General features: G+C 37.8%; 1 protein-coding gene across 1 annotated transcript in view; it reads left to right on the plus strand.

The window, feature by feature from the left end:
- CNTN3 (contactin 3) overlaps nucleotides 1-27,031 on the plus strand; it is a 382,508-nt gene that overhangs the window by 293,901 nt on the left and 61,576 nt on the right. Inside the window, exons 12-13 of the mRNA XM_070455661.1 lie at nucleotides 10,478-10,605; nucleotides 13,076-13,251. Coding sequence (XP_070311762.1) covers nucleotides 10,478-10,605; nucleotides 13,076-13,251 — 304 coding nt within the window. The remainder of the gene's footprint in view (nucleotides 1-10,477; nucleotides 10,606-13,075; nucleotides 13,252-27,031) is intronic.

A 27,031-nucleotide genomic window follows, 5' to 3' on the forward strand; every position in this document is an offset into this window, starting at 1 on the left:
CTAGTTTAGGTTCTTGAAACACCTTATACCTCACTAAATTTATTATTTGCTTATGAATCTACTGATTTAATAAGTTTATCTCTTCTAGTTAATTTCACTTCCTGACATCATGCCTCATTCTGAAGAGTTTGAGGATAGTTTATCAAAGTACTCACAAAGTGAACATTGAGGAGAAAAAAGTATACCAGAGTTCCAATTTCCTAGAACACAGGTTTCATCAAGACAGAATAAATTCTTCCCAGTAAATCCTTTTTGCTTATCACAGAGCATGATCTATAGTCCACATTCATGAAATACTTACAGAATGAATGTCTGAGGTTAGTGTACAAAACATATGCCAACAGATTAATTCACTTAGTTGAGATCCACAGTGTTGACTCAGAGCTTTTAACAAATGAGCAAAGACTAGTACTGCTAATAACAGAATCCATGCTGTCCGTAAGATTGAATGAAGCCATTTGATGAGGAGATATGCAGCTATTCCTAGGCAAAAATATGCAAATGGATATGTCCAAATTCAGTAGATTATGATGGAGATAACATTGAGTAATATATACATTAATGTCCTTAAGATGAAATATGACTTTCAAAGTTTTTTTTTCCTTTCCCATAATCCAAGGGTAACCTTGAGTTTTAAGACTCTTGAGGAATAGATAGCCATTATTTTTAGCTAATTTTCCATGAAGCTTATTTCTCACATGTATGTTTTAATAAACTTGAAAATAGAAATTATTCCAAGGTTATATTCAGTGTCAAGCATTTTGGAGAAAGAGAAGGTGCTGCTGTGAAAATGCAGAGGCAAATGCTGAGTCAGTTGTACTAATGTTAAAGTTTGTATCATCTCATTAAGGATTGGTGGATTACCAAATACTGTGTCAAAATAAACGATGATGATTAAACTGCTGTGTGAAGGAGGGAAAAGCAAGTTCAGGTTATTGGGGCTAAGATTTTCCTCAGAAAACTCTGAGACCCACTCCAGTGTGTGGGTGAACGTGGGATCTAAGACTCTCCCTTCTGTGTAATATCAGTATTCTCTTTTGTGCAAAATAATTTATAAGTAGCCAGTAATCAAATGTACACAGTCATAAAAGAAAAGCTCAATAAAGCACACCTTAAAAGACTCACACTGAAACGTCCAAGACAAATATTCTAAACACACCCGTGTCATCAGATGAGTTGAATTTCTACCAAGAGTTGCTAACCTGGTGTCCACAGAAACATAAATGATACATCCTAATTTGTATCAGATCTTTTGTTATTATTATAGTTGTTTATGTGTGTGTGTTTTCTGCAGATGGAGTCCTCAGATTTTTCAAATAGTCAAAGAACTTTGTGTCCCAGATAAACACTGCATAAAGTTGTAAATGAACCACTTAAACATTGATGGACATCTCTAAAAGAGGATGACTTTAGAACTGGAATAGTCAGTCAGTTAGTTCAGTTGCTCAGTCGTGTCCGACTCTTTGAGACCACATGAATCGCAGCACGCCAGGCCTCCCTGTCCATCACCAACTCCTGGAGTTTACTCAAACTCATGCCCATCGAGTCGGTGATGCCATCCAGCCATCTCATCCTCTGTCGTCCCCTTCTCCTCCTGCCCCCAATATTAGGGTCACTCAATTTGTAGAAAAACCTCATCTTCTCTATGTAGAAAACTGTATCTGAACCCTTCACATTGGCTAAGACAAAATTTTACTGAGCAGGTACTACGTGCATGGCAGTGACTTTTAGTAACTTGTATGTTTTAGGGATTTGGGCACTCTAGCTGAGAAGCAATTCAAAGATATTGAACAAATTGTTAAGTAAGCTGTAAGAACTGACTTAGGAATGGACAGGAAGTGAATAGCTCCAGGAATCCTGCATTGCTACATCTTGTCACAGCAAGTGCTGAAATGAGTGAACTAATCATTATTTTCATCCTTATGTTACAAACCAAAGTCTGAAGTGGGTGAGTCCAAGGACATATCCTACATTACTGTTTTTCAAAATTTAGCCCCAAATCAGTAGCATCAGAACCATCTGGGAAATTAGAAATGTAACTCCTTTGCCCCTAATCTGGTGGTGGGCTCAGGAGAGGGTATTTGAAAGACCAAGTCCTCCGGGTGAATGATACAAAATCAGGTTTAAGATGGGCACAATAAATGACAGAAACTGTGTGGATCTAATAGAAGCAGAAGATATTAAGAAGAAGTGGCAAGAATACACAGAAGAAATATACAAAAAAGTTCTTAGTGACCCAGATAACCACAATGGTCTGGTCATTCATCTAGAGCCAAACACCCTGGAGTGCAAAGTCAAGTGGGCCTTAGGAAGCAATCACTACAAACAAAGCTAGCAGAGGTGATGGAATTCCAGCTGAGCTAATTCAGATCCTAAAAGATGATGCTGTGAAAGTCCTTCACTCAGTATGCCAGCAAATTTGGAAAACTCAGCCATGGCCACAGGACTGGAAAAGGTCAGTTTTCATTCCAATCCCAAAGCAAGGCAATGCCAAAGGATGTTCAAACTACCGCACAATTGCACTCATTTCACATGCTAGCAAAGTAATGCTCAAAATTCTCTAAGCTAGGCTTCAGCAATATGTGAACCGTGAACTTCCAGATGTTCAAGCTAGATTTAGCAAAGCAGAAGAACCAGAGATCAAATTTTCAAAATGCGTCAGATCATACAAAAAGCGAGAGAATTCCAGAAAAACATCTACTCCTGCTACATTGACTATGCTAAAACCTTTGACTGTGTGGATCACAGCAAACTGTGGAAAATTCTTAAGGAGATAGGAATACCAGAAACCTCTGCCTCCTGAGAAACCTGTATTCAGGTCAAGAAGTGACAGCTAGAACTGGACATGGAACAACGGACTAGTTCCAAATTGGGAATGAGTACATCAAGGCTGTCTGTTGTCACTCTGCTTATTTAACTTACATGCAGAGTACATCATGCAAAATGCCAGGCTGGATGATGCACATACTGGAATCAAGATTTCCAGAAAAAATATCAATAACCTCAGATATATAGATGATACCATCCTTATGGCAGAAAACAAAGAGGAACGTTTCATCAAACAAAGACATCTTGATGAAAGTGAAAGAGAAGAGTGACAAATGAAAATCATGGCATCCAGTCCCATCACTTCATGGAAAATAGATCGGAAAACATGGAAACTGTGACAGACTTCATTTTCTTGGGCTCCCAAATTGCTGCAGATGGTGACTGCAGTCATGAATTTAAAAGACACTTGCTCCTTGGAAGAAAAGCTATGACAAACCTATACAGCATATTAAAAATAAGAGACATTACTTTGCAAACAAACATCCCTATAGTCAAAGCTATGGTTTTTCCAGTAGTCATATGTGGATGTGGGAGTTGGATCATAAAGAAAGCTGAGTGCCAAAAATTGATGCTTTTGAATTATGGTGTTGGAGAAGACTCTTTTTTTCCCCCAATTATTTTTATTAGTTGAAGTTTAATTACTTTACAATATTGTAGTGGTTTTTGCCATACATTGACATGAATCAGCCATGGATTTACATGTGGTCCCCATCCTGGAGAAGACTCTTGAGAGTCCCTTGGACTGGGGTTTTCTAAAGGAAATCAGTCCTGAATATTCATTAGGGCTGATGTTGAAGCTGAAGTTCCCATTCTTTGGCCACCTGATGCAAAGAACTGACTCATTGAAAAATATCCTGATGCTTGGAAAGATTGAAGGCAGGAAGAGAAGTCAACAGAGGATGAGATGGCTGGGTGGCATCACTGACTCATTGGAAATGAGTTTGAGCAAGCTCCAGGAGATTGTGAAGGACAGGGAAGGCTGGCGTGCTACAGTCCATGGGGTCAAAAAGAGTCAGCCTTGAGTGAACAACTGAACAACAACAAAAGTTTGAGAAGGGCTTCCTAGGTGGCTTGGTGATAAAGAATCTGCCATTGTAGGAAACACGTTTGATCCGTGAGTTGAAAAGATACCGTGGAGTTGGAAATGGCAACCCACTCCATTATTCTTGCCTGGAAAATCCTATGGACAGGGAAGCCTGGCAGGCTCCAGTTCATAGGGTGGCAGAAAGTCTGACACGACTGAGCATTCACACAAAGTTTGAGAAACTCTGCAGTCCTGTGTTCCATATTTCTCCTTCGGCTAGGATAGGATGGGGACCTTAATTCAGATTCCTACCAAGACTGCGTACAATAATGGAAGAGAATTCTCCAAAGAAAGATCAGTGTTGGCTAATTAAGAAAGGGAAATAGATTCTGGGCAACCAAAAAATACCCAGCACCTTCTACATTCCTTGAGTCAATGACATTTCCCTTTTGCATACACGGTTATCTTGCTTCTATAGTTATCGTTGAAGGTGGGCTTCATTCCAGGACTGCTCGCCTCTAGGAAGAAGAGCATTCATTTGGATAACACTTGTGTCTCTCTTCAACACCTCCCCAGAGGAAGCATCTGACTCCTGAAATTGGGTGGAAGACCTTGAGATTGTAGCTCAGATCTCTTCCTTCTTTCCCTGTGGGTCTGTCTGCTTGTAGAGAATGAATATATTCTGCTGTTCTCTTTACTGTACAGGAAGGCAGCTTACCTTTAGAGGGAGGATCTGTGCTCATGTAACTGTGCCAGGAAGTCTAGACCTGCTTAATTCTGGGGTGAGGTGTCAGGAAACCACAGCTGCTCACTTAAGCAGTTTTGCACCACCTTTCTCTGTAATACAGTTGACATCTTGATTTGCATTGATCTGATTTATGAATCTCTCTTTCAGGCAGAGAAGAATAGTGTCAAGTATGAGGCCCCTTTGAATCTTATTAAATATTCTTTATGAGGTTTTCTTTGAATACATGAGCCATCAGAGAATTGTCGATTTGTCATGTTTGTTTGTTTGTTTTACTAACTCATTCATCTGAGTATTTGTAATTTTTGCAAATCTGTCGTATAAGAATTTAAATGTTTCCAATGGGTTGTTGCCGAGGTTTCAGGAATTACTTAAATAGTTTTATATAATCATTCGAACTGGAAATCTCTTTTTAGGGGCCTTTTGTTCTATAGATGTGAGTTCATTTTAGGAGAAAAACTGTTGTCTCTGTCATAACAATAAATTTAGCTCCAGATATATTTGTTATGATAGATACACATTTGGATAAGTTTTATAAATGTAATGAAAATGTTCTTTTATTGTTGGTTCTCTTCTTATGACTATGGGTAAGTATTAATGTGAGAAACACATATCTATTTTGGCTACAGAGTCAGGCCACACTGTTATTTCTTTAGGACTTCAGGTGGCTGTTCCATGTAACATGTGTACCCAACAGAGTAACAGAGCTGCATATTATTAGCCTGATACTTACTCAAATATAGGATAATTAACTCCTGAGTCTTCTCTACTCTGTCTCTCTTTTCCTTGGAGACTTTCTCACCAATAAACCACTAAACTAACACTGTTGAATTCATAAGATGAAAGCTCCAAATAGTATAGCTAAAAGGATGAAAATTCTAATATTATTTTCCTAAATACTATTTGTAGGTTATCTTTGAACTCAAGGGAGAGACGTTATTTACCAAGCATACGGCAGTGAGATTGGTTGTAAATGAAAACATACGCTATATGCTCTTTGTCTCTGACATTTATTTTCTCATGCGTTTTCATCAATTTATATTTGCTTTTCTCAAATGTCATTATTTATCCTGTAATATATGCATCATGAGTACTTTTTTCTTGTTGCTAATTGTAGGCATCCGTCTCTTACAATATGTACTCAGAAAGTGAAGTCCAAAATAGCCTTGTTATTTTCTATAGAGCAGTTTAATCATTACAGTCTCGTGTGATCTCATCTCCACTGAGATGAGCTTCCTGAGAAAATATAGAGTTGCCGTGTGTTTGTTAAAATTCAAGTTGAATAAATTACCGTAATATTCAGAACCTAGGCGGGGGAAAACAATGTTTTCCTGCCTTGCATGCTTAATACTCCACACTTTTTCCATTCTGAAACATAGTGTGTTTTTATGCTAAAATGTCATCATGTAGTACAGGTCAGTGTTGCATAGACAGCAGTCTACTTTCTGAGCAAACAGTTTCTTAACAGCCATAAATTTAATGCTATCCCTGAATTACAGAATGGACCATTAGAGCAACATAGAGCAATTAAGTTTCCTTATTCCAAACTAACCATCGACTGCATGAAGTTAAGTGAAATACTTAACCTCTTTTCCTACAAAAGGAAAAACCAGTAAAAGGTTTCATATAAAGGTATATTATAAAACTGATCAAGGAGTTAAAATGCCACAGTAATTAAAATTACACATTTCTCAGATCAGATCAAAGTACCACATTTCTGAATTTGTCTCATAAATCTTCGTTAAACTTTGTGTGCCAAGACTAGAGTCACTCATTGTTATCTACATTTTCAGCTCTACCCATTTGCAGAAAATCGTGTTCCCAGAAAGCACAGAAAGCTATTTCATTTATAGTGAAGTGGTATAAAATTTTCACTTCGAATCTCTGTAGGGAAGCATGGGTTATTGAAGGTTTTCTGTTGAGAAACAATTACTCTATCCATTTACTGAATATTGTTTATTTTTATGTTGTGTGAAATGCCCTGTGGGCCTCTTAGAATTGACTGGAAGAACCAATTGAGGAAGAAAATATCCAATTAGCTCAAAATTTTACAATGTACAGAGTTTGCATTCTTTCAAAGTCAATATGTTTGTTTTGGAGTTTTTGTGCGATTCCCGGGGTACCAGCCTTGCCTTTTAAACTGTTACTTAGCATAGTTGTGAGTCTAGGCCTGCTTGTTTAGAGTTATTAAACCTCATGCACTAAAGGATTTCTAGTTCTTACAACATTAAATAGTTCTATATTTGTAGTCAAAGGTTGACAGTTACACTAGTTTATAGCTTGAGAAGATATCTGAAATTGCCTGTCTTTGCTCTGTGGTACCCAAATGGAAAAGCTCTATGCTTAAGTTGAATATTTGTTCAGGCAACAGTAGACATCTTTACTTTGTTTTATTGCTTACTAATCTCAGAAGTGGTTGATTGCCCACCTCCTGGAGCTTCCAGTTCTATTTCCACCTTCCAACTCAGAACAGATAAGGTGGCCTCAGCCTTTCAATGTTTTAAGACCTTCTGATACCATCTTTCAGACTTCAACTTGGCTTTTTTTGCTTGTTTGTTTGTTTTGTTTTGTTTTGTTTTGTTTTGTATTGTCTTAAATATGAAAATTTCCAGCAAATCTCCACTTTCTTTTTAAAGCAGTGGGAGGGAAAATTTACCGAGTGAAGCTGTGGATCAAGGACTATGTTCTTTGGGGATCTTGGTCAAAAGTTTAACGAGTACATTAGCAACCAGAATCGGTCAGGAACATTGTCCTTGTTTATTCATTTATTCTCATTCCTTCTTCCTCTGAGACATTTCTCAGTCAGTTTTCTCTCTTTCTCCCCACCCCCTGCCCCCATTTCTCTTCCACTTATATTCAGTCCTTCTCCTTTTATTACCATCTTGCTTAATAGTACAAGCGTGTCTTCAGTCCTCTTATCTTAGGAGTTGTTGAATTCTCTTCATCCAGCCCTCTACTGCTTCATCTTCCCTTTTCCACATATGTATTTATGTACATATGTATGGGTGTGTATATGCACACACACATTTAAGAGGGCGTCAGAAGATGAGATGGTTGAATGGTATCACCAATGCAATGAACATACTCCAGGAGATGGTGAAGGACAGGGAGGCCTGGCATGCTTCATGCAGTCCATGGGGTCACAAAGAGTCGGACATGACTGGGCGACTGAGCAACACCACCATACATATATTTATATAGAGAAAAACCATGCACATGTGCATATGTACGTAAGTATGTGTGTGTATAAAAATCTGCACACTTTCTGAACTTGCTTCCTTGTAGTTTGTAGAGTTCTCAGCGCCTTGAAACCTGCCTTCACTCGTCCCATCTCCTCTACACTGACTCTCTAAAGGCACGTAATCACTTATTCATTCAGCAAGCTTTATATTTGAGCATCTCTCTGTACAGAAATAGTTCAAGGCTCTAGGAATTCAGTGATGAAAAATCCTGACACTATCCACTCTCTGTGCTTCAAAAGACCTTACCATCTCTAAACTCACAAGAGGAGGAAAATATTAGCCAGATAAGTACACAGGTATATAATTGGCCAGTTGCACAGTGCTATGACAAAGGCACAGATGATGTATAATCAGTAAAGGAAGATGTAATCAGACCCATGGCTTCAGGGAAGTGACCCAAATCTGATGGCTGAGTACAGGTTTATCAGACAAAGGGAACAGGTTTTATAAAGGCCCCAAGACAAGAAGCCCGAAAGCAATTAAAAGAAGGCTTGGGTGATGAGAAAAGCAAACAAAGCATAGAATTTATGAGGCCTTTTGTAGTTAGAGAGGCAGGGTCCTGATGGGAAATTATGGCTAAGGCTTAGGATGTCATCTTTTTCCTGCAGGTAGTAGGATGCCAGGAAGGAGGTCTAAACTAGAATTGGGCAGGAGCGAGTAAGGCAGGATTAGTGATCAGATTTTTATTTCTCTAAGCTTACTCCCCATGTTTTTCCAAAGAATCTCCGTATCTTAAGCTTTCATTCATGTGTACCTCCCTGCCGGCTTTTCCCTTTCAGTTATTGCACACTATTTAAGAAAATATCTGTTCTATGATAAGGTATAAAGAGATTTTTTTTTTTTATCATCCCTTTGCAAAAAGTGATCAGATTACATTTCACACCCAGCAAAGAGGGCAGGGCCTCTGGAAGGAAATCAGACATAGTGCCTTTTTTTTACAGGATCTTAGAATTTTTAACCCTTCACTGTAGTTCTTCAAATTGAGATAAAATAGTGCTGTGTGTTCTCTGGTTAGCTGTCCAAGCCATTGCTTTTAAACCTTTGTATTTGAAATATACCTTGGCATGTCACCAAAAAAAAAAAAAAAGAAAATCATATGAGAAATTAACAGTCATGGATATCTCTACCAGAATCACGAACAGGTCCCTGTATGCCAGCTCTGATTCCACTGCAACCTTCCCACCCAAGAAAATATAACCAACATGCAAGTGAAGGTGAATCATAAGCCATGAAAAATACATACAAATTATACACATACACACACACACACACATATACATATACAGCATGATCTGCATCTTGTGTATTTTGATACATAAACTTGTCCTAATAGTCACATTTTTTGACACACACCTGAATATCTTCCCACAAATAGGATAATATTTAGAGATTGAGTTGAGATCCTCCAACTCTCGTCTAAGATCCTCAGCATCTTTCCTGTCTATTGTACTGTGTCACCCAGAAGTTGGAGCATTGTTTGACCAGGATTTACACTTATCATGCCATGCTGATGCTGGAGTTGCAGATCTTTTAAGAAGCTTACCACTCATTTGGATAGATATGACACTCAGGTAACAGATATGAACCATAAACAATAAAAAGTATTCAAAGCATTAAATGCATAATATAGATAGTAAAGATTTTAGGGATTCAAAGAAAAGGAAAATAATTCTGGGTAGACAAGATGGGCAGTAAAGATTCGTGAATCAGACTAATGACAGGTCAGTTCTTTCTCATTCATCTTTCTCAGTTCAAATGGCACCTTTTCTCAGAGGCTTTTTGGAAGCACTCTCTCATAGAAACATTCCCTGTAGCCATCGCTTTTATTGTATCACCCCATCTGAGTCTTTCTGATTACTTCTCAAAAATCTGTACTTACCACATTCACCTGTTTCATCATTTACTGAATGTGCACTCACTAGACTGTTATTTCCACGAGGTAGCGATTATCTCTCTTGCTCACTCTATGATCTCAGAGACTCTGATAGTGTCTAGCGCATGTAAGGTACTCAGTTCTATGTCCTTACTTAATTAAGATGCAAAAACTTTAAGTACTTGAAGCGTACACTCAGAAATTCAAATGTGATATTCATTTACATTGTCCAAATTCTCTGCAGTATTTCGTAGGTGACCATGCGCATGTTCTTTTGCAAAATTTGGATTTATACTGGGTTAGGTGTGACTTTCCCAAGTTCAATGTTAAAGGCCAGAGAGTTTCTTATTTCTCATAAGCTATTTCACATTTAAGGGAAATAGTGTCCTGTATACTTTTTGTTTTCTCCAAATTGATAAGGCTAAACCATGAGTAATCTCATTCACCACATAGTTTTGGAAAACATACGACACTTATATGATAAAGGCATCCTTGAAATCAGGTAAAATATTTGGCATTGCTGTTAAGTAAATTTGTGTAAAAATATCAAGAAATACTCAAATTGGTAGAACGTCTTTTTTTAGTCATTTGTGTGCATGTGTATGTTAATTTTAATTTTCTTTATACCCAAGAAAGCTAAAGGGCTGCTTTATCTTGCTTTAAATATAGTAGCTAAAGGTGATACTTCTGTTAAAAAATTCTCTTTACTTTGGGGAAAAAAGTGACCTCTAGACATTTATTTGTTTCATTTATATTTCCTTTAGAACTTCTTTTCTAAATGATGGAGGACTCAAAATTGCCAACGTAACTAAAGCTGATGCTGGAATTTATACCTGCATAGCAGAAAACCAGTTTGGGAAAGCAAACGGCACAACACACTTGGTTGTTACAGGTAGGTGCCTTTCTTAAAGACTTCTTTACATAGGGATATGCTGTGTGCCTTCTTACTAAGATCAAAGGAAAAAACTGTTTCTCATGATATTCAGTGCACCATAAAGGTCGGCCTTGTGTTTGGCTCAGACAGGAAAGAATCTGCCTGCAATGCAGGAGACCCGGGTTCAATCCATGGGTCAGGAAGATCCCTTGGAGAAAGGAATGGCTACCCACTCCAGTATTCTTGCATGGAGAATTCCATAGACAGAGGACCCTGGTGAGCTACAGTCCATGGGTTTGCAAAGAGTTGGAGATGACTAAGTGACTAACAGTTTCACACTTTCACTGTCTTTAACAAGTGACAGTCAAGAGAACAGTTCTTAATATTTCCTTTACATCACAGTGTGTACCAGGAATCCACAAGTTACTAGTTGGCTTAATGGTCAATAAAACTGCAAGTAGCATATGCTGCTCCTTTACTTTTATTTTGTGCTATTCTATTATGTCAAATCTTTTGTACATTTTTTCCCTTTTCAATATCTTTAATATTTTATGGAGATGTTTAAATCTCTGCAATAATCCTTGCTATCAGTCAGAGTTACTTAGAGTTGTGGTTGTATTTTTGTTCATTTATTTGTCGAAGAAAAACATTGAGTACCTACCATGCTTGGGTTACCTTTCCCAGCCGGTGTAGTGGTAAAGAATCCGCTTGCCAATGCAGGAGATTCAAGAGACACAGTTTCGATCCCTGCATCAGGAGGATCCCCTGGAAAAGGCAGTGGCAACCCACTCCAGTATTCTTGCCTAGAGAATTCCATGGACAGAGGACCCTGGCAGGCTACAGTCCATGGGGTTGCAAAGAGTCGGACCCAACTGAGCAGCTAACACAACGCAACAACATGCTTGGGTTATTCAGTAAACAAACTGACAAAGATGCTGCCCACATGCACTGTTCCTTCTTCCAGAGGTACAAAGAAAATAAGCTGTGCATAAATATACTGCAAGGAATATAAAGCAAGGAAATACTTACAATGAAAGCAAAATGCAAACAAGCAGAAAATACCAGAGGAGTGTTTGAGAAACATAAGCTGGAGCATGAAACCAGGTGATCCGAGAAGGAGAGATGTGACCCAAGACTTCATGGAGATGAAGGAGTTCAGTTGATTTCTTAGGGACGATCCTGCAGAGGTTTTGTAACCCTTGTTAGCAGTTAGTTGGACTGAGGTTTTAGTTGGAGTGAAAAGTAGAGACCGGTGCAGAGTTCTGAGCAGAGGAATGAAATGATGGAAAGTGTGTATTTAAAGGTTTACTCTCACCCCTCAGTAGAAAACAGACTATGGAGAGTCATGGGCCGAAGTGGGAGGAGCCCCAGGAGACTGGGGCTGTGATACTGACCACAGTGAGGGTAGCCGCAGAGCTGGCCGATGGATGGAAGGCATTCAGGTCTAAATATATCCTGAGTGTGGGGTCCCTGGCATGACTGACGAACTGGATATGAGTGCTCAGAGAAGGAAAGAAGCATTCCTGCAGGGTACGTGGTGAACAGCAGGAAGAGTATCAGCCAAAACAACCAACAGGAGAAAGGCTGAGGTCCTACAGCACAGGGTAGGAGGAGCATCAGGAGATTGCTGTTGTAAAAAGCATAGGAAATGACTCTTTTGAAGACTTTGCTGTGACATGGAGCGAGAAATGGGGACTAGCAATGGAAAAGTGCAGTCAGAGAACTTTACATTCATGCATGAGACAAGTGCTCAGGGCTGGTGCACTGGGAAGATGCAGAGGAATGGGATGGGGAGGGAGGCAGGAGTGGGGATCAGGATGGGGAACACATGTAAATCCATGGCTGATTCATGTCAATGTATGGCAAAAACCACTACAATATTGTAAAGTAATTAGCCTCCAACTAATAGAAATAAATGAAAAATAAATAAATTAAATAAATTCACAAAAGTTGGAAGGACTGTGGTGACAGAAATGCGCATGTGGATATTTGCATTTGGGAAGAAACAAATTAATTAGCATTTTAACTAAGTATCCTACATATTCTAAACATCAGTTTTTTTGTAGTATCTCAAAAGTTTTGAGTCTATTTAAATCTTGGTAGTAGTATATTTTCCAATCATTGAAAATGCAGTGATTTCTATTTCTACTCTTATATTTCATGAAGCAGTAAAACTAAAATGAAATTGATTTTGTAATAGTATTATAACTCTTGTTTACAGGTTTAAACTTCTATAGCCTATAGATTTAGATATCCTAATTCTTTTAACAAGGATTTGTGTATGCAGTGAAATATGTTATGGGTCTTCATCAAAATGTCAGTTTTAATCTTGAAGACTTTTCATTATATAGAGGTATATTTACACACACATGTACATCTATACAAACATACACACTATAAGTGAGATTAACAATCTGCCTGTGAAAATTGCTTTTATCAAAATAAAAATGCTGAAGCTTTGCTTAATACTTTGTTATTTCCCCAATAGAACCGACGAGAATAACTTTGGCACCACCCAACATGGATGTCTCCGTGGGGGAAAGTGTTATTTTGCCCTGCCAGGTGAAGCATGACCCCCTGTTAGATATCATTTTTACCTGGTATTTCAATGGGGTCCTCACAGATTTTAAGAAAGATGGATCTCACTTTGAGAAAGTTGGTGGGGTAAGTCGTGACAACTTCCTCATGCTTTTTACACGTCTCTGATGTTTTGTCCCTATAGAAACATCAGGGACATACATGTTGTGCCAGTAATGTTTGTTCTTTGAGAGAACCAGGGTTTAAATTCTGTAGTGATCTATGATCTAACTTTATCACTGTGATTACCAGAAAGTGAGCACATTTACTTCAATCTGTATATTACAATTTTATTTAAAATTATGGCATCACCGACTCAATGGGCATGAGTTTGAGTAGACTCCAGGTGTTTGTGATGGACAGGGAGGCCTGGCGTGCTGCGATTCATGGGGTCGCAAAGAGTCGGACACAACTGAGCGACTGAACTGAACTGAATGTTTGTTTGTGTTTATGTTAAATACTACTTTAACATAAACATATATTTGTGTTTGTGTTAAAAGTACTTTGTGATATTTTTGTCATTAGCATTCCCTTCCAGAAGGGAAGGTGTTCTTATGAAAGTGTTTATTTTCAACATAAAGTGCTATGAAATTAAATGAAGTTCACATTTATGAAGTGCTTCCAATGTATCAGGCCAGGGTCTTCATCCCAGTTAATTCTTGCAGTGGTGCTGGATGTTAGTGGTAAGAATTGTCATTTTGCAGGTGTTTAAACCAAGGATTTGTAAACTTATTAATCTGCCCAATGTCACTGAGCTGGTTAGTGGTGGAACTTAGATCCAGGTTTAAATCTGTGAGTCCCCAAAACACAAGTATTTTCTTTTGGTCCATTTTGTCACCTCATGTGTGATGGTTCTACTTGAGGAAGAATTATAAATTTCAAGGGGAAATAGACACCTTGAGGAGAACTGCTGAGAAGGGGCTCAGTGTTGTGAACCACGCAGAGTTAAACAGCAGACCTCATACTGGCCACATGTCTGAGAAGTCAGAATCACAAGGCCAGTTTCCCTTGCCAGCCAGTTTGCATCAACACAAGATTATCTTCACTCATTTTGGCTAAGATGTCAGTGATGCATCATTAAAAAGTCTGGGTTTTCTCCTTATGGACAAAACAATATGATGGTTAATTCAGCTATATTCCTTTAAAAGTATTTCTTATTAAAAGTACATATGTATATACATGGGCCTAGTAATGTGTCAGGACTGTGTGCAGCTACAAAGGATGGTGTTAAAACTTGAATGTGTGTGTGTATGCTCAGTCGTATCTGACTCTTTGCATGGACTATAGTCTGCCAGGCTCCTCTGTCTATGGAATTTTCCTGGCAGAAATCCTGGAGAGGATTGCCATTTTCTTCTCCAGGGGATGTTCCCAACCCAAAGTCGAACCTGTGTCTCTTGTGTCTCCTGCACTGGCTGGCAGATTCTTTACCACTGAGCCACCTGAATGGTGTCCCCTTAAAAAGATCTGTTCTAATCCTAATGCCTGGCTGTGAAATGATAGAATTATTAGTCTTTGTCCCTGGTTCCTAGCACAGAGCTTCTAAAATCTTTAGAATTTCCTGGATGATGAAACCTCTCTTGCCCTAATGAAGTGAATCTGTGGGCTCCTGGATAGCTTCAGGATGGTCACGAGAAAGACCAAGCCATGATTAGAAGCCTGGAACTTCAGCACTCCCTACCCCAACCCCATCCTTCAGGAAGGAGGGAGGGGATGGGGATTAAATTTATGATTGACCAGGCCTATGTGATGAAGCTCCTATAAACATCCCAAAAGTAAAGTACTTTCCACCACAGAGAGCTTCTGAGTTGGTAAACATAGCTACATTCTTCATGGGTGACACACCCCACATTCACTGGGATAGAAATTCTTGCACCTGGAACCCCTCAGTATCTCACCCTATGTATCTCTTCCTCTGGATGTTTAGATGCATTCTTTATGATACTTTATGGTATTAATGTTTAATGTATCATAAAATAAATAAATGCTACCCTGAGTTCTGTGAGCCATTCTAGCACATTATTGAGCCCAGGAGCATGTCATGGGAATGTCAGTTTATAAGTGATTGGTGAGAAGTACAAATGGCAATCTGAGACTCACGATTGATATCAGAAGTAGGGCCAATCTCATGGGATTGAGCCCTTAACTTGTGGGCTCTGATGCTATCTCCAGGCAGTTAGTATCAGAATTGAGTTATAGGACCCCCTGTAATTGAATTACCAGACCTAGTGTTGGAGATTTGCCTGGTATGGAAGAAAACACACATTTGGTGTTCTGAGTGTGTGTAGAGTAGTTGACCATAAAGGTGACACAGAAAGAGTTTGTCCTTTACACTAGTGCCTCAGGATGTGACCTTATTTGGAAAGGGTTGTTGCAGAAATAGTGAAGTTATGATGATGCCATGCTAGAATAGGATGGAGCCTAATCCAGTATGACTGTTGTCCTTGTAAGACAAGGGAAATTTCTACACAGACAAACACACAGAGAGAACAACCTGTGAAGTCATAGACACAAGGAAGATGGCCCCGTGAAGATGGAGGCAGATGCTGTGAAGTTACGCTTCCACAAGTCCTAGAGTTCCTGGAGTTGCCAGAACCAGGAAGAGACAGGGAAGGGTCTTATCCGAGAAATATTGGAGGCAGATCTTGATTTCAGATTTCTGGACTCCAAAACTCTAAGAGGATAAAGTTCTGTTGTTTGAAGCCCCCCAGTTTATGTTACTTTGTTATAGCAGCCCTAGTGACCCTCTACAAATGGTCTTCAAGATATTGGAGATGTTTAGATATCTAGCCACAATTAAGTACAATTTCAATGCCATTTCTATTTTCTGTCATCTGGCTTGTTTTGTTTTCAAAGTTCTAGCTAACTTTCCAAATTGTTCTGACCAGTTCAGGGCTTTTAAGAACTTCATCAGTTGCTGCAAAGCATTGCCATTTCTTTCACTATTGCTTTAAATGCTTTTTTTAAAAATCAATAATCTCTTCTATCACAACAGGAAAAGGCATATGCCAGTATCCTCTGCCAGCTCTTTACTCCATGCTTAGGGTTTATCATTTGCTTTTACTTGGAGAGGAGGAAATGAGGGGAAAGAAAAAAAAGGCTAGAATGTTACCTTCACAGTGATTGCTTATCCAATCAGAAAAATGCTTCTCCTGTAACCCAGCTCTTACTCTGACTTTAATTCATAAAGAATTTGATTTAAAGCATTTGCTTTTCTGCATATTGTAGATAACGGTATTTGTGACTTATCCTCTGGATTTTAAACTGTTGATAATATTTTATCCAATACAATGTCCTCCATCTGAGCTAATGCTAAAGAAATATATGTTGATATACTAAAAATTCAAAGCATTTTTATTTTATATGCATCAAACATCCTCAAAGAAACATTTGCTAAGACTGAAGTAGACAGCTGCTTTCTTAAGAGGATCTTGGAATTGAGAATATTCAAGATAATAATGTTACTTAACTGCTGCTGTGCTACTGATAGGCTCTATGTAAAGTATTAAGTCAGCCGTCTCTCTACAAGTGTCAGGTATCTGAACCATGCAATTTCATGAATTAACCCTATCACTTGCCACTTCTGTTCTTTTTCTAACATGCTTGATCACAGCCTTTGAATTTTTTATTGACTTGTGACATTAGTTAACTTAATATTCTCCCATCAGTGTAAAATGGTAAGCCCTACAAGATGACATTACCCTTAAGCACAGGCTATTAAATAAATTGGTTTTCTGTTGCATGAGAAGGGAGTCACATAACAACGCTTTATCCTCTGATTGTGTGTTCATTGCAGCATTCACGTTAATATCTAGAAAGTCTGCTTTTCTTTTATTGCATTGTGTTCATAGATAGATTCCCTGTTTTCAAAAGCAACAGAATGTGAGAGAGGAGCTGGTAAGTGGGAAAGTTGTCTAGAAAGCTGGATAGTCTAAGAGACATTTTTTTTTTTTTAAAGAAAAAGAGAGAATAAAAAAATGGAAAATCAAGCATACAGCTTTCAGCTGTTCCAGCCACTTGTCCTTGAGACTACTCTGGGTACTCAGTATTCATTCATTCATTTGTTATAAAAAAAACACCCACATTTTGAGAAAAACCCAGAAGCTCAAAACAACCTCTAACAATTTAGATTAAATCTGTTGTATAGACTTGCACATCATGCCAAAGGAATGTGATGACTGTTGGAGGAGAGGAAATTGTCATGTCCAGTACAGGTCACCAAGTGAGGGTCATTGGTTTCATGCAGGAAAGAATTCAAGAGCAAGCCAGAGTAAAGTGGAAGCAAATTTATTTAGAGAGATAGATATTCCATAGGCAGAACGGGGACCTCCTCAGAAAGTGAGAGTGGCCCCAGGGCATGGGATGGTTGGTTTTTATGGACTGAGTTAATTGTGTGCTGTAAGGAGTTGGAAGAATATTCTTACTATTCCAGGGAAGAATCCAGATCTCCAAGAACTGGGATACTGCCCACTTTTTGGTCTTTTATGGTCCACCTCGGAATTCTCATGGTATACAGGAGACTGGTCTTGAGTATTATAATGAAGATACATTGAGCTAAAAGTCAATGACCAGACTGTTCTCTGTGCCACCTTGCATTCAGCTGGTTTCAGCCAGTTCCATCCAGTTTTTATCACATCCTAAAGACTGCACCCCTTCTTCATTAATCTTATTGTTGTGTCCCGCCCACTTACCTCCTGTCTCAACTGCAGTTCGGGTTTCTGCTCTGTCAGAATGTATAACATTCAGAAAAGCTTGTTAAGCTAATTGTGTAAAGCAAATTGACACATCACCAAGGAGAAATATAGGTCAAATACAGGCTTTGTTCCATAGGACAAATCAAAGTTGTATAACTAAGTCAACAGTAAAAGGCTTCCACTTAAGTCCACTGTTTGCCAAGCAAATCTTGTTTGCAGGCAACATGTGATGTAATTAGAGAAGCAGGGAATTTGTGTTCAGGTACAGGTGAGGTCTAGATCCTCTTGCTCACTAGATGATGCCCTTGCCTGGGGTCCTCTATGTTCCCCATTTTCTGGTTTCTTTTCCCAAAACTTTTTAGTATTTGCCATGTTCCCTTCCACCATGAGATTTTGCACACATTGGTCCCTCTTCCAAGAATACTGTTCTCTTTCCTTTTGCCCGTGTCTATACATCTTCATATGTAGTTGTGTCTATGTAGGTAAGAATGTATGTGGGTTTGTGTATATACTTAAATTTCACATATGCACAGTAATAGGATGAGACACAGTCCCAATAGTATGTTTACAGTAGCATTCTATCATAACCATGTTTAATCAACAGAACTCTATTCTATTTACTCCCCCTCCAAAAAAAAAAAAAAAAGAAGAAAAGAAATTTAAAAAAAGGAGAAAGAAAAAAGAGGAATTGCATCGTTCACCCAGTACCCACTATAGCATCTTTCTTTCTCAGCTTTTAAATATATCTAAGCTTCTACTGACAAGAAAAAGGGGATAATAGCCCCAAGTACAGAAGAAATGAAAGAACATTATTGGCTGGTACCTAAGGATTTAAGGTCCTGACAACTTAAGTATGCTTTTAAGAATGTTCAAAAATAATTTGGCTTGCCGTGATAAGCTAACTTTTGGACTTAGACATGTTACATAATGGAGACTGACTATAGCTTGAAACTTTCAAACCTAAACATCTCATGAGTTCTCTGTATATTGTGAGGGTGTTTAGATGAATTTGCTTTGGTAAATCTAATGTGGGGCAGATAGTTTAGAAATGAGGAATATATAGAGCCAAGCTGTAGAGCTTTATATACCTCTTGTGGAATTGGATCTGTGATGGATTAAAATGTGTGTGGATAAAAGTCCCTGGAAGCAATAAGAGGTTTAGCAGTGACAACCGATCTGCCACTCATCGAACCGACTGCCTTCAGTGTGATTTATCTCCCACGGGCCACAATCGCAGTCAAGTGACAGCCAGTCCTTGTGAGCCTGAGTCTTGATGTATTTCCCAGCCCTCGATGGCAGGAAAGAGTATCTTTGAAAGAAATCCTTTGTGTGTAATAATACAATATGGTCACTTTGACTTGATTAATTTCATAGAATTATTTGGGTATGAGGACTAAGGGTTTGAAAATACCAGTTATTTTACTATATGAAATTCTGTAAGAGGTTTTATGTGCATTTGAAATACAGAACCAAGGCAAAGCATTCATTCCAAACAGTACCAGTTGTAATACACTGTGTTTTTAAACATCTTCCATTTAGAGTGTCATATAAATGTTATACCTTGTCCAAATTCAAAATATCAGCTGACTTGGAAAGATCATTAGGAGACTGTATTCAGCAATGAACCCATAAAAATTGGTGATTAGACCAGAAGAATTATTGTTATTCATCTTGAGTAGTACAACAGCCCCTCACAATCCCTCCCACAAAGCTATTTGGGGATGAAAAAATAAGAATTCTCCAGTGCCTGTTGGGAAAAGGGAACTGCACAAAATAGTTGAAGTTGAGTTTCACGAGCTCATTATTTGCCCACCCAGGTATATAGAGACTCAGTTCCTAATTAAGGTGTGATTAGTATGTGAGAGTTGGACTGTGAAGAAAGCTGAGCACTGAAAAATTGATGCTTTTGAACTGTGGTGTTGGAAAAGACTCTTGAGAGTCCCTTGGACTGCAAGGAGATCCAGCCAGTCCATCCTAAAGGAGATCAGTCCTGGGTGTTCATTGGAAGGACTGATGCTGAAGCTAAAACTCCAATACTTTGGCCACCTCACGGGAAGGGTTGACTCATTGGAAAAGACCCTGATGCTGGGAGGGATTGAGGGCAGGAGGAGAAGGGGATGACAGAGGATGAGATGGCTGGATGGCATCACTAACTCGATGGACATGAGTTTGAGTAAACTCCGGGAGTTGGTGGTGGACAGGGAGGCCTGGCATGCTGCGATTCATGGGGTCGAAGTGAGTTGGACACGACTGAGCGACTGAACTGAACTGAAGTATCCCAGAGCTGTGTTTATTATGTACAGTGTTTATTAAACTCCACCCCCAGTAGAAACCCTGCAAGACTTAAATTTATAAGAAGATGAGCAGAAGTCAGACCAAGTAACTTATAACTTGAGCTAAAATCCATAAAAACAGCCAGAGTTTAAAAAAAAAAAAAACACACACGAAAACAAAAAACAGCCAGAGTTAAAACAAAACCAACACTATGAGTGAAAAGATGTGCAAATAATTGTCAGTCATATTTAACAGAAAAAAAAAAAGCTAACAAGTGTTATTTCAAAAAACAATAGTAATTCAAGGCAAACCTTTAATGTAAAAAAGGAAATTTATTTTGGAAAAAGTTTTCTCTGCTGTAAAGATAGTAATCATGAATCATAATAGTCCAATTAATATGCCATTAAAATGTATCAAGTCAGGAACAAAGAGAAAAGTGAGAAACAAAATTGTCACATAGTCTGAGAATTCCTCTTTCAACCATCAACAGATCAGTTTGCCAAAAATTAGAAAAAATATTTAATAATGGAAGTAACAGATACATATAAAACATTGATCCTAAAATTAGAAAATACACCTTCTTTTTCATCCTTTTCACACCCTTGTAAATTTTAGAAAAGAAAAATAACAAAACAATTATATAGAAAGGAGATAGATGGAGGAAGAAATGGAAGGATGGAGGAATGGCCAAGAGCAATGGTTGAGCTCTGAAAGATACTAATGAAGAATAAAGCTGTTAAAACAACTAAAATTAGAAATGAGAAAGAGAATGTGATATGTAAGAAAGAATTAATAAACTGAGCATTCCATGTTTAAGTCATATGTATGAAAACCCAATTAAATATAAACTTTTGGGAAGAATATAAATGATCAATATTAATAAGAATTCCTTTGTAAATCCATAATCATAAAAAACTGTGTAACCCCCTGCCCCCACAATAAAGGATTCTAAGGCTAGAGTTTTACTGGTAATTTTTTTCAATTTTTTGGCAATAGATAAATTGTTATATAAGCTATTTGAAAATATAAAAAGTTTTAAATCTTTCTAATTTATTTTGTTAGGCTAGTATATTCCTGAGAACAAAACCTGGCAAGATTACAAAAAATTAGTAAATATGAATCAATTTCACGATTATAGGATAAAAACCTAAAGAAAATTTTAACAAAAAAATCTGAACATATACTAAAAGAATAAACATTTATAAGTACTCAGTGATGGTTTCAGAAATCTACATGCTTCATATCAATAAATATAATAAAATAGACCACTGTACCCTCAATGGACATTTATAAGACATTCAATAAAATTAATGACAATATCAGTTCAGTTCAGTTCAGTCGCTCAGTCGTGTCTGACTCTTTGCGACTCCATGAACCACAGCATGCCAGGCCTCCCTGTCCATCACCAACTCCCGGAGTCTACCCAAACCCATATCCATCGAGTCGATGATGCCATCCAACCATCTCATCCTCTGTCGTCCCCTTCTCCTCCCGCCCTCAATCTTTCCCAGCATCAGGGTCTTTTCCAATGAGTCAGCTCTTCACATCAGAAGGACCAATATAGAAAGAAATAATCGCTTCTTCCACACCTCAAAAATATCTTTAAAGGAAGTGCCAGGAACCCTTATATTTAAACCAGGAACAAGACAAAACACATACCAGTACCATTACCTTGGACTTCTCTGATAGCTCAGTTGGTTAAGAATCCGCCTGCAATGCAGGAGACCCCAGTTCAATTCATGGGTCAGAAAGATCTGCTGGAGAAGGGATAGGCTACCCACCCCAGTATTCTTGGGCTTCCCTTGTGGCTCAGCTGGTAAAGAATCTGTCTGCAGTGTGGGAAACCTGGGTTCGATTCCTGGGTTGGAAAGATCCCCTGGAAAAGGGAAATGCTACCCACTCCAGTATTCTGGCCTGGAGAATACCATGGACTTTATAGTCCATGAGGTCACAGAGAGTTGGACAGGACTGAGCGACTTTCACATAGACCATTACCTTAAATCCATTTGGAGGTTTTTGGTCCAATACAGTTGATATGAACAAGAATAAATGTCTAATTTGTGAAATAAGGAGACAGAATTATCATTATTTGAGAACAAAATGGTACTAGGGCTTCTCAAAACTGAGTAATATCAACTCTAAAATTTTTTTTAAACTAATCAGAGTTCAGCCAACTACTGTGATACAAAATAAATTCACAAAAAGCTTATCAACAATAACCAATGAAAAGTATAATGGGACAATAATGTCCCTCAAAAGATAGATTAAAATACATGTAATAATTTGCACAAGTACAGGTCTAAATAAAGGCAGCTACAGTACTTTCTTAGGATTAATGAGTGAATGTAGAGAAAGACAGGGAAAGAATGATAAAAAACATCAGTGCTCCTACATGAAATATAAGAGCTATATATCGTAAGGCTTTTCATTTTTCTTAGATTTTTCCATAGTTCCAAAATGACTATCAGTCAGATTCCACTTGGGACAATTCTGAGGTATAAAGAAAAGTTTATAGTGTTCTGAAGGAAGAGTAATGACACTTTGTCAGCAATTTCCAGGTTGTTTTCTGGAGGATATTTGTTCAGGTATGAATTGCTGGATAGGATTGGAATTATACATATAGTTACATCATCGAATCATCTGAACTCAAAATTCCAACTCTTGTAATCTGTTTCATTCTCCTATGAACTGTTGTTTATCTTTCTTTGCCTCATCTATAAAACTAACATGATAATAGTACTTTATCCTAAGGTATGCATAAAATGCTTAGACCAACTGTGTTCGTTCTTGCCCTTGTTGTTGCTGTTACTACAACTAGCACTGCTGGTTGGATTGTTTCTAAAGTATTCTCTAGGAAAACTGCAGCAATTTACAGTCCATCAGCAGAGCAGGAGGGTGCCTGTTTCCCCAGTCTTTTCCACACATTTTTTTCCCTTGATATTTTTAAATAAAAAAATTCCCAAGCAGATGGTTGAGAAGTGTTCTCTCTTTATGAACAGTTTCTCATTTCTCAGAATAAAGAGTAGAGTTGAGAATATTTCCATTTTGTTTATTAGTAACTTAGATACTTAAGGAAGATTCAGAATTATAACCGACTCCTCCAAATCAAGAAAATTTGGGGCTTAGTACCGACTTATGAAATGCATGAAACTTCTGCAGAAAATGGAAAAAAATTACCTAATTGCTAGCTCAAGAAATTTATAAAAGCCCAGCTGCCTGAATTATTGTATAGGAGAATATTCAAAAAATTATTTTAAATCTAGCAATAGAGAATGACTTCCCCAGATTGCAAAAGCAAGTTGCTTCAAAACAACCATCAGCTAGATAAGACCTATTTTATTTCTGCTAGAAACAAAGTAATGATGTTGATATTTGCATATGATAGATTTTTAATCTCACGTATTTTTTGTGTCCCTTAGACAGTATTCTCCTTAGGTCACAGCAGGAAATCCCTCACTTACACATAAATTCACAGTATGTACTGGCCATTTCCTGTTCGTCTTCCATACCTTGCAGATTTGTATCCTCTGCTCATTTCTTCTATTAGAAGTCAGGTCTTTTGTTTTACAGATTTACAGTAGGTCTTTATGTAGTCAGGCTCTTAATTATATCTTAGTGTGATTCACTGGAAATGTCTTCTTTTTGTATGTCACTTTTTTGTTAAACTTGTCTATTATTATATCACTCAGAATAAAACTTTTCATGTAGTCAAAAAAATCTGTATTGTTCTTTTCCTAGTAGTTCTCATAACTTTTCTTGGATTGAATGAAATATTCAAACTGTAACAATTTGAAGAGGAATATGAAGATTTTAAAACTAGTATTCGTGGAGAGTTAGTTAAGAATATTTGGGGAAGTTAGAGAGGCTAATGCTATGGGAGAGAAACTTTGGGAAATACTTACAGAATTTTTCAGGGAGTTACCACTCCCAATTTTTAGGAATTTGAATTTTTCTCAGGGGTGGGGTTGTCTGTTGTTTACTGTTGATCTTAGGACATATTGAGATTCCACCATTGGACCCATCCTCCAGTTAGTCAGTTGAAAACTGTAAGCTACCACCAAAGAGATACTAACGTGTATGTTTGTGTACCTATAAATATGTTTTGTATATATCCCAGCACATGAAAATCTAAATGCAGCTATGTACAGATACTTTAAAAAAAAAAAATCTCTAAAGGAAGTTGTGAGTCAGCAATAATTCATTCAATATTGCTTATAATTCTTTCAGATCCTCCATTGTAAATAACAGGTGTTTGCTTGTATCTGTGATTTGCAAATTTAAAATATCTCATCTCTGGAGGTGGAGGAATGAACTAGCAGTTTATAATTTTGGTTTTGTTTTTGGGGTGAGGCAAAGGTTCATGAATACATTCTGAAAAAGAAAACTTGTCAAAAATAGGCTTAAATCTAACAAATCCAATAAATGAACAAATCAGTCAAACCAAATGAGGAGGTAAATGGAATCTGCTAATCATAGCATTAGCTTTTATTCATGATGACTTATTATTTTAAAAGCTTTGTGAGGAAATAATTCTCATAATTCAGCTATTTAAAGTGTACCATTAAACAGCTTTGGTATGTTCAAAGAGATGTACATCTATCATCATCATCAAGTTTAGAGTGTCCTAACAACCCTTGGCACCCGATAATCTTTACTATCTCCATAGTTTCGCCTTTTCCCAGAATGTCCTATAGTTGGAATCATGTGGTGTATATAGCCATTTTGGATTGACTTATTTCACTTAGTACTGTATATTTTTATTTCCTCCATATCTTTTAGTGGCTTAAGAGGTTTTTTTTTTTCTTTTTCTTTTGTACTGTATATAATAGTGTATCCACTCACCTCCTGAAGGCCCCCTTGGTCACTTCCAAATTTTGAAATTATGAATAAAGCTGTGTGCAGGTTTTGTATGGACATAAGTTTTCAATCTGGTTAAACATCAAGGAGTAAGATTTCTAGGTCCTTTTTGTTGTTGTTGTTGTTGTTCAGTCACTCAGTTGTGTCCAACTCTTTGCAACCCCATGGACTGCAGCAGGCCAGGCTTCCCTGTCCTTCACTATCTCCCGAAGCTTGCTCAAACTCATGTCCATTGAGTCAATGATGCCATCCAACCATCTCCTCCTCTGCTGTCCCTTTCTCTTCTTGCTGTCAATATTTCCCAGCATCAGGGTCTTTTCCAAAGAGTTGGCTCTTTGCATCAAGTGGCCAAAGTAATGGAGCTTCAGCTTAAGCGTCAGTCCTTCCAGTGAATATTTAGGGTTGGTTTCCTTTAAGATTGACTGGTTGATCTCCAGGGGAGATCTCCAGGGAAATCTCAAGTCTTTTCCAGCACCACAGTTAGAAAGCATCAATTCTTCAGCGCTCAGCCTTCTTTATGGTCCAACTCTCACATCTATACATGACTAATGGGAAAACCACAGCTTTGACTGGACAGACCTTTATCAGCAAAGTAATGTCTCTGCTTTTTAATACACTGTGTAGGTTTCTCATAACCTTTCTTCCAATAAGCAAGTGTCTTTTAATTTAATGGCTGCAGTCACAGTGATTTTGGAGCCCAGGAAAATAAATCTGTCACTGTTTCCACTTTTTCCCCCATTTATTTCCCATGAAGTGATGATACCTGATGCCATGATCTTAGTTTTTTAAATGTTGAGTTTTAAGCCAGCTTTTTCACTCTCCTCTTTCACTTTGATCAAGAGGTCTTTGGTTGATGAAAAATTCCTCTTTGATTTCTGTCATAAGGATGATGTCATCTGCCTATCTGAGGTTATTCATATTTCTCCTGGCAATCTTGATTCCAGCTTGTGCTTCATCCAGCCTGGAATTTTGCCTGATGTAGTGTGCATATAAGTTAAATAAGCAGGGTGACAAAATACAGACTTGACATACTCCTTTCCCAATTTGGAACCAGTCCATTGTTCCATGTCAAGTTCAAACTTTTGCTTCTTGACCTGCATACAGATTTCTCAGGCAGCAGGTATGGTGTGGTATTTCTATCTCTTGAAAAATTTCCCATAGTTTGTTGTGATCCACACAGTCAAAGGTTTTAGCATAGTCGATGAAGCAGATGTTTTTTCTGGAATTCTCTTTTGTTTTTTCTATGATCTGACATATGGCAAGAATATATTTAGTTTCACTTTCCTCCTAGCAGTGAATTGTTATTCTGAAAACAACTATTAGATTAAGAATATTTTACTCATTTATTTTCTGATGTTCTTTTCTTATTTAGTCACATGTTTCTGGCCTTTATCATTTTCGTACTCTCTGGAGAGAGACCTGTGGTTTGATTTCAGATATAAATCTGGGAAATTCCTCATCACCACTGCTTCACATGTTATTTCTGTTCCTTTTTTCCTTTCCCCTTCTGTTACCACCATTATACAGTTCTCAAGTATTTTCTTCTTTATTTTTAGTTGTTTCATCTTTTAAGTTTTAGAACATTTGATCATCACACACACACACTTTATCCTCAAGCTTAGAGATTGTTTTCTCAGCCGTGTTTAGTCTACTAATGAGCCCATCAAAGCCCTTACTTACCTCTTTACAGTATTTTTGATCACTAGCATTTCTTTCTTTAAGGATGTCTTTCAAGGAGACTTTCTTCTCTACAGATCCTTGAGAAAACAGGTGTCTTGTCTTATACAGCTTCCTATAGAGGATAGGAACTTGCCTTCAACTTATGCATTTCTTTTTACTATTTTTTTTTTTTTTTTTTTTTAGAATCTCCATTCCTCTGCTTACATTGTCCATTTTTTGCATACTGCCTATTTTTTTCCCATTAAATACCTTAGCATATTAATCATAGTTCTTTAAAATTTCTGGTCTGATAAGTCGTGCCATGTCTGATGCCTGTTCTGATGTGTATTCAACCTCTTAATACTGTGTTTTTTGCATTTTAATAT

This window comes from Odocoileus virginianus, chromosome 26 (genome assembly GCF_023699985.2).
Source record: "Odocoileus virginianus isolate 20LAN1187 ecotype Illinois chromosome 26, Ovbor_1.2, whole genome shotgun sequence".
Classification (NCBI taxonomy): Eukaryota; Metazoa; Chordata; class Mammalia; order Artiodactyla; family Cervidae; genus Odocoileus; species Odocoileus virginianus.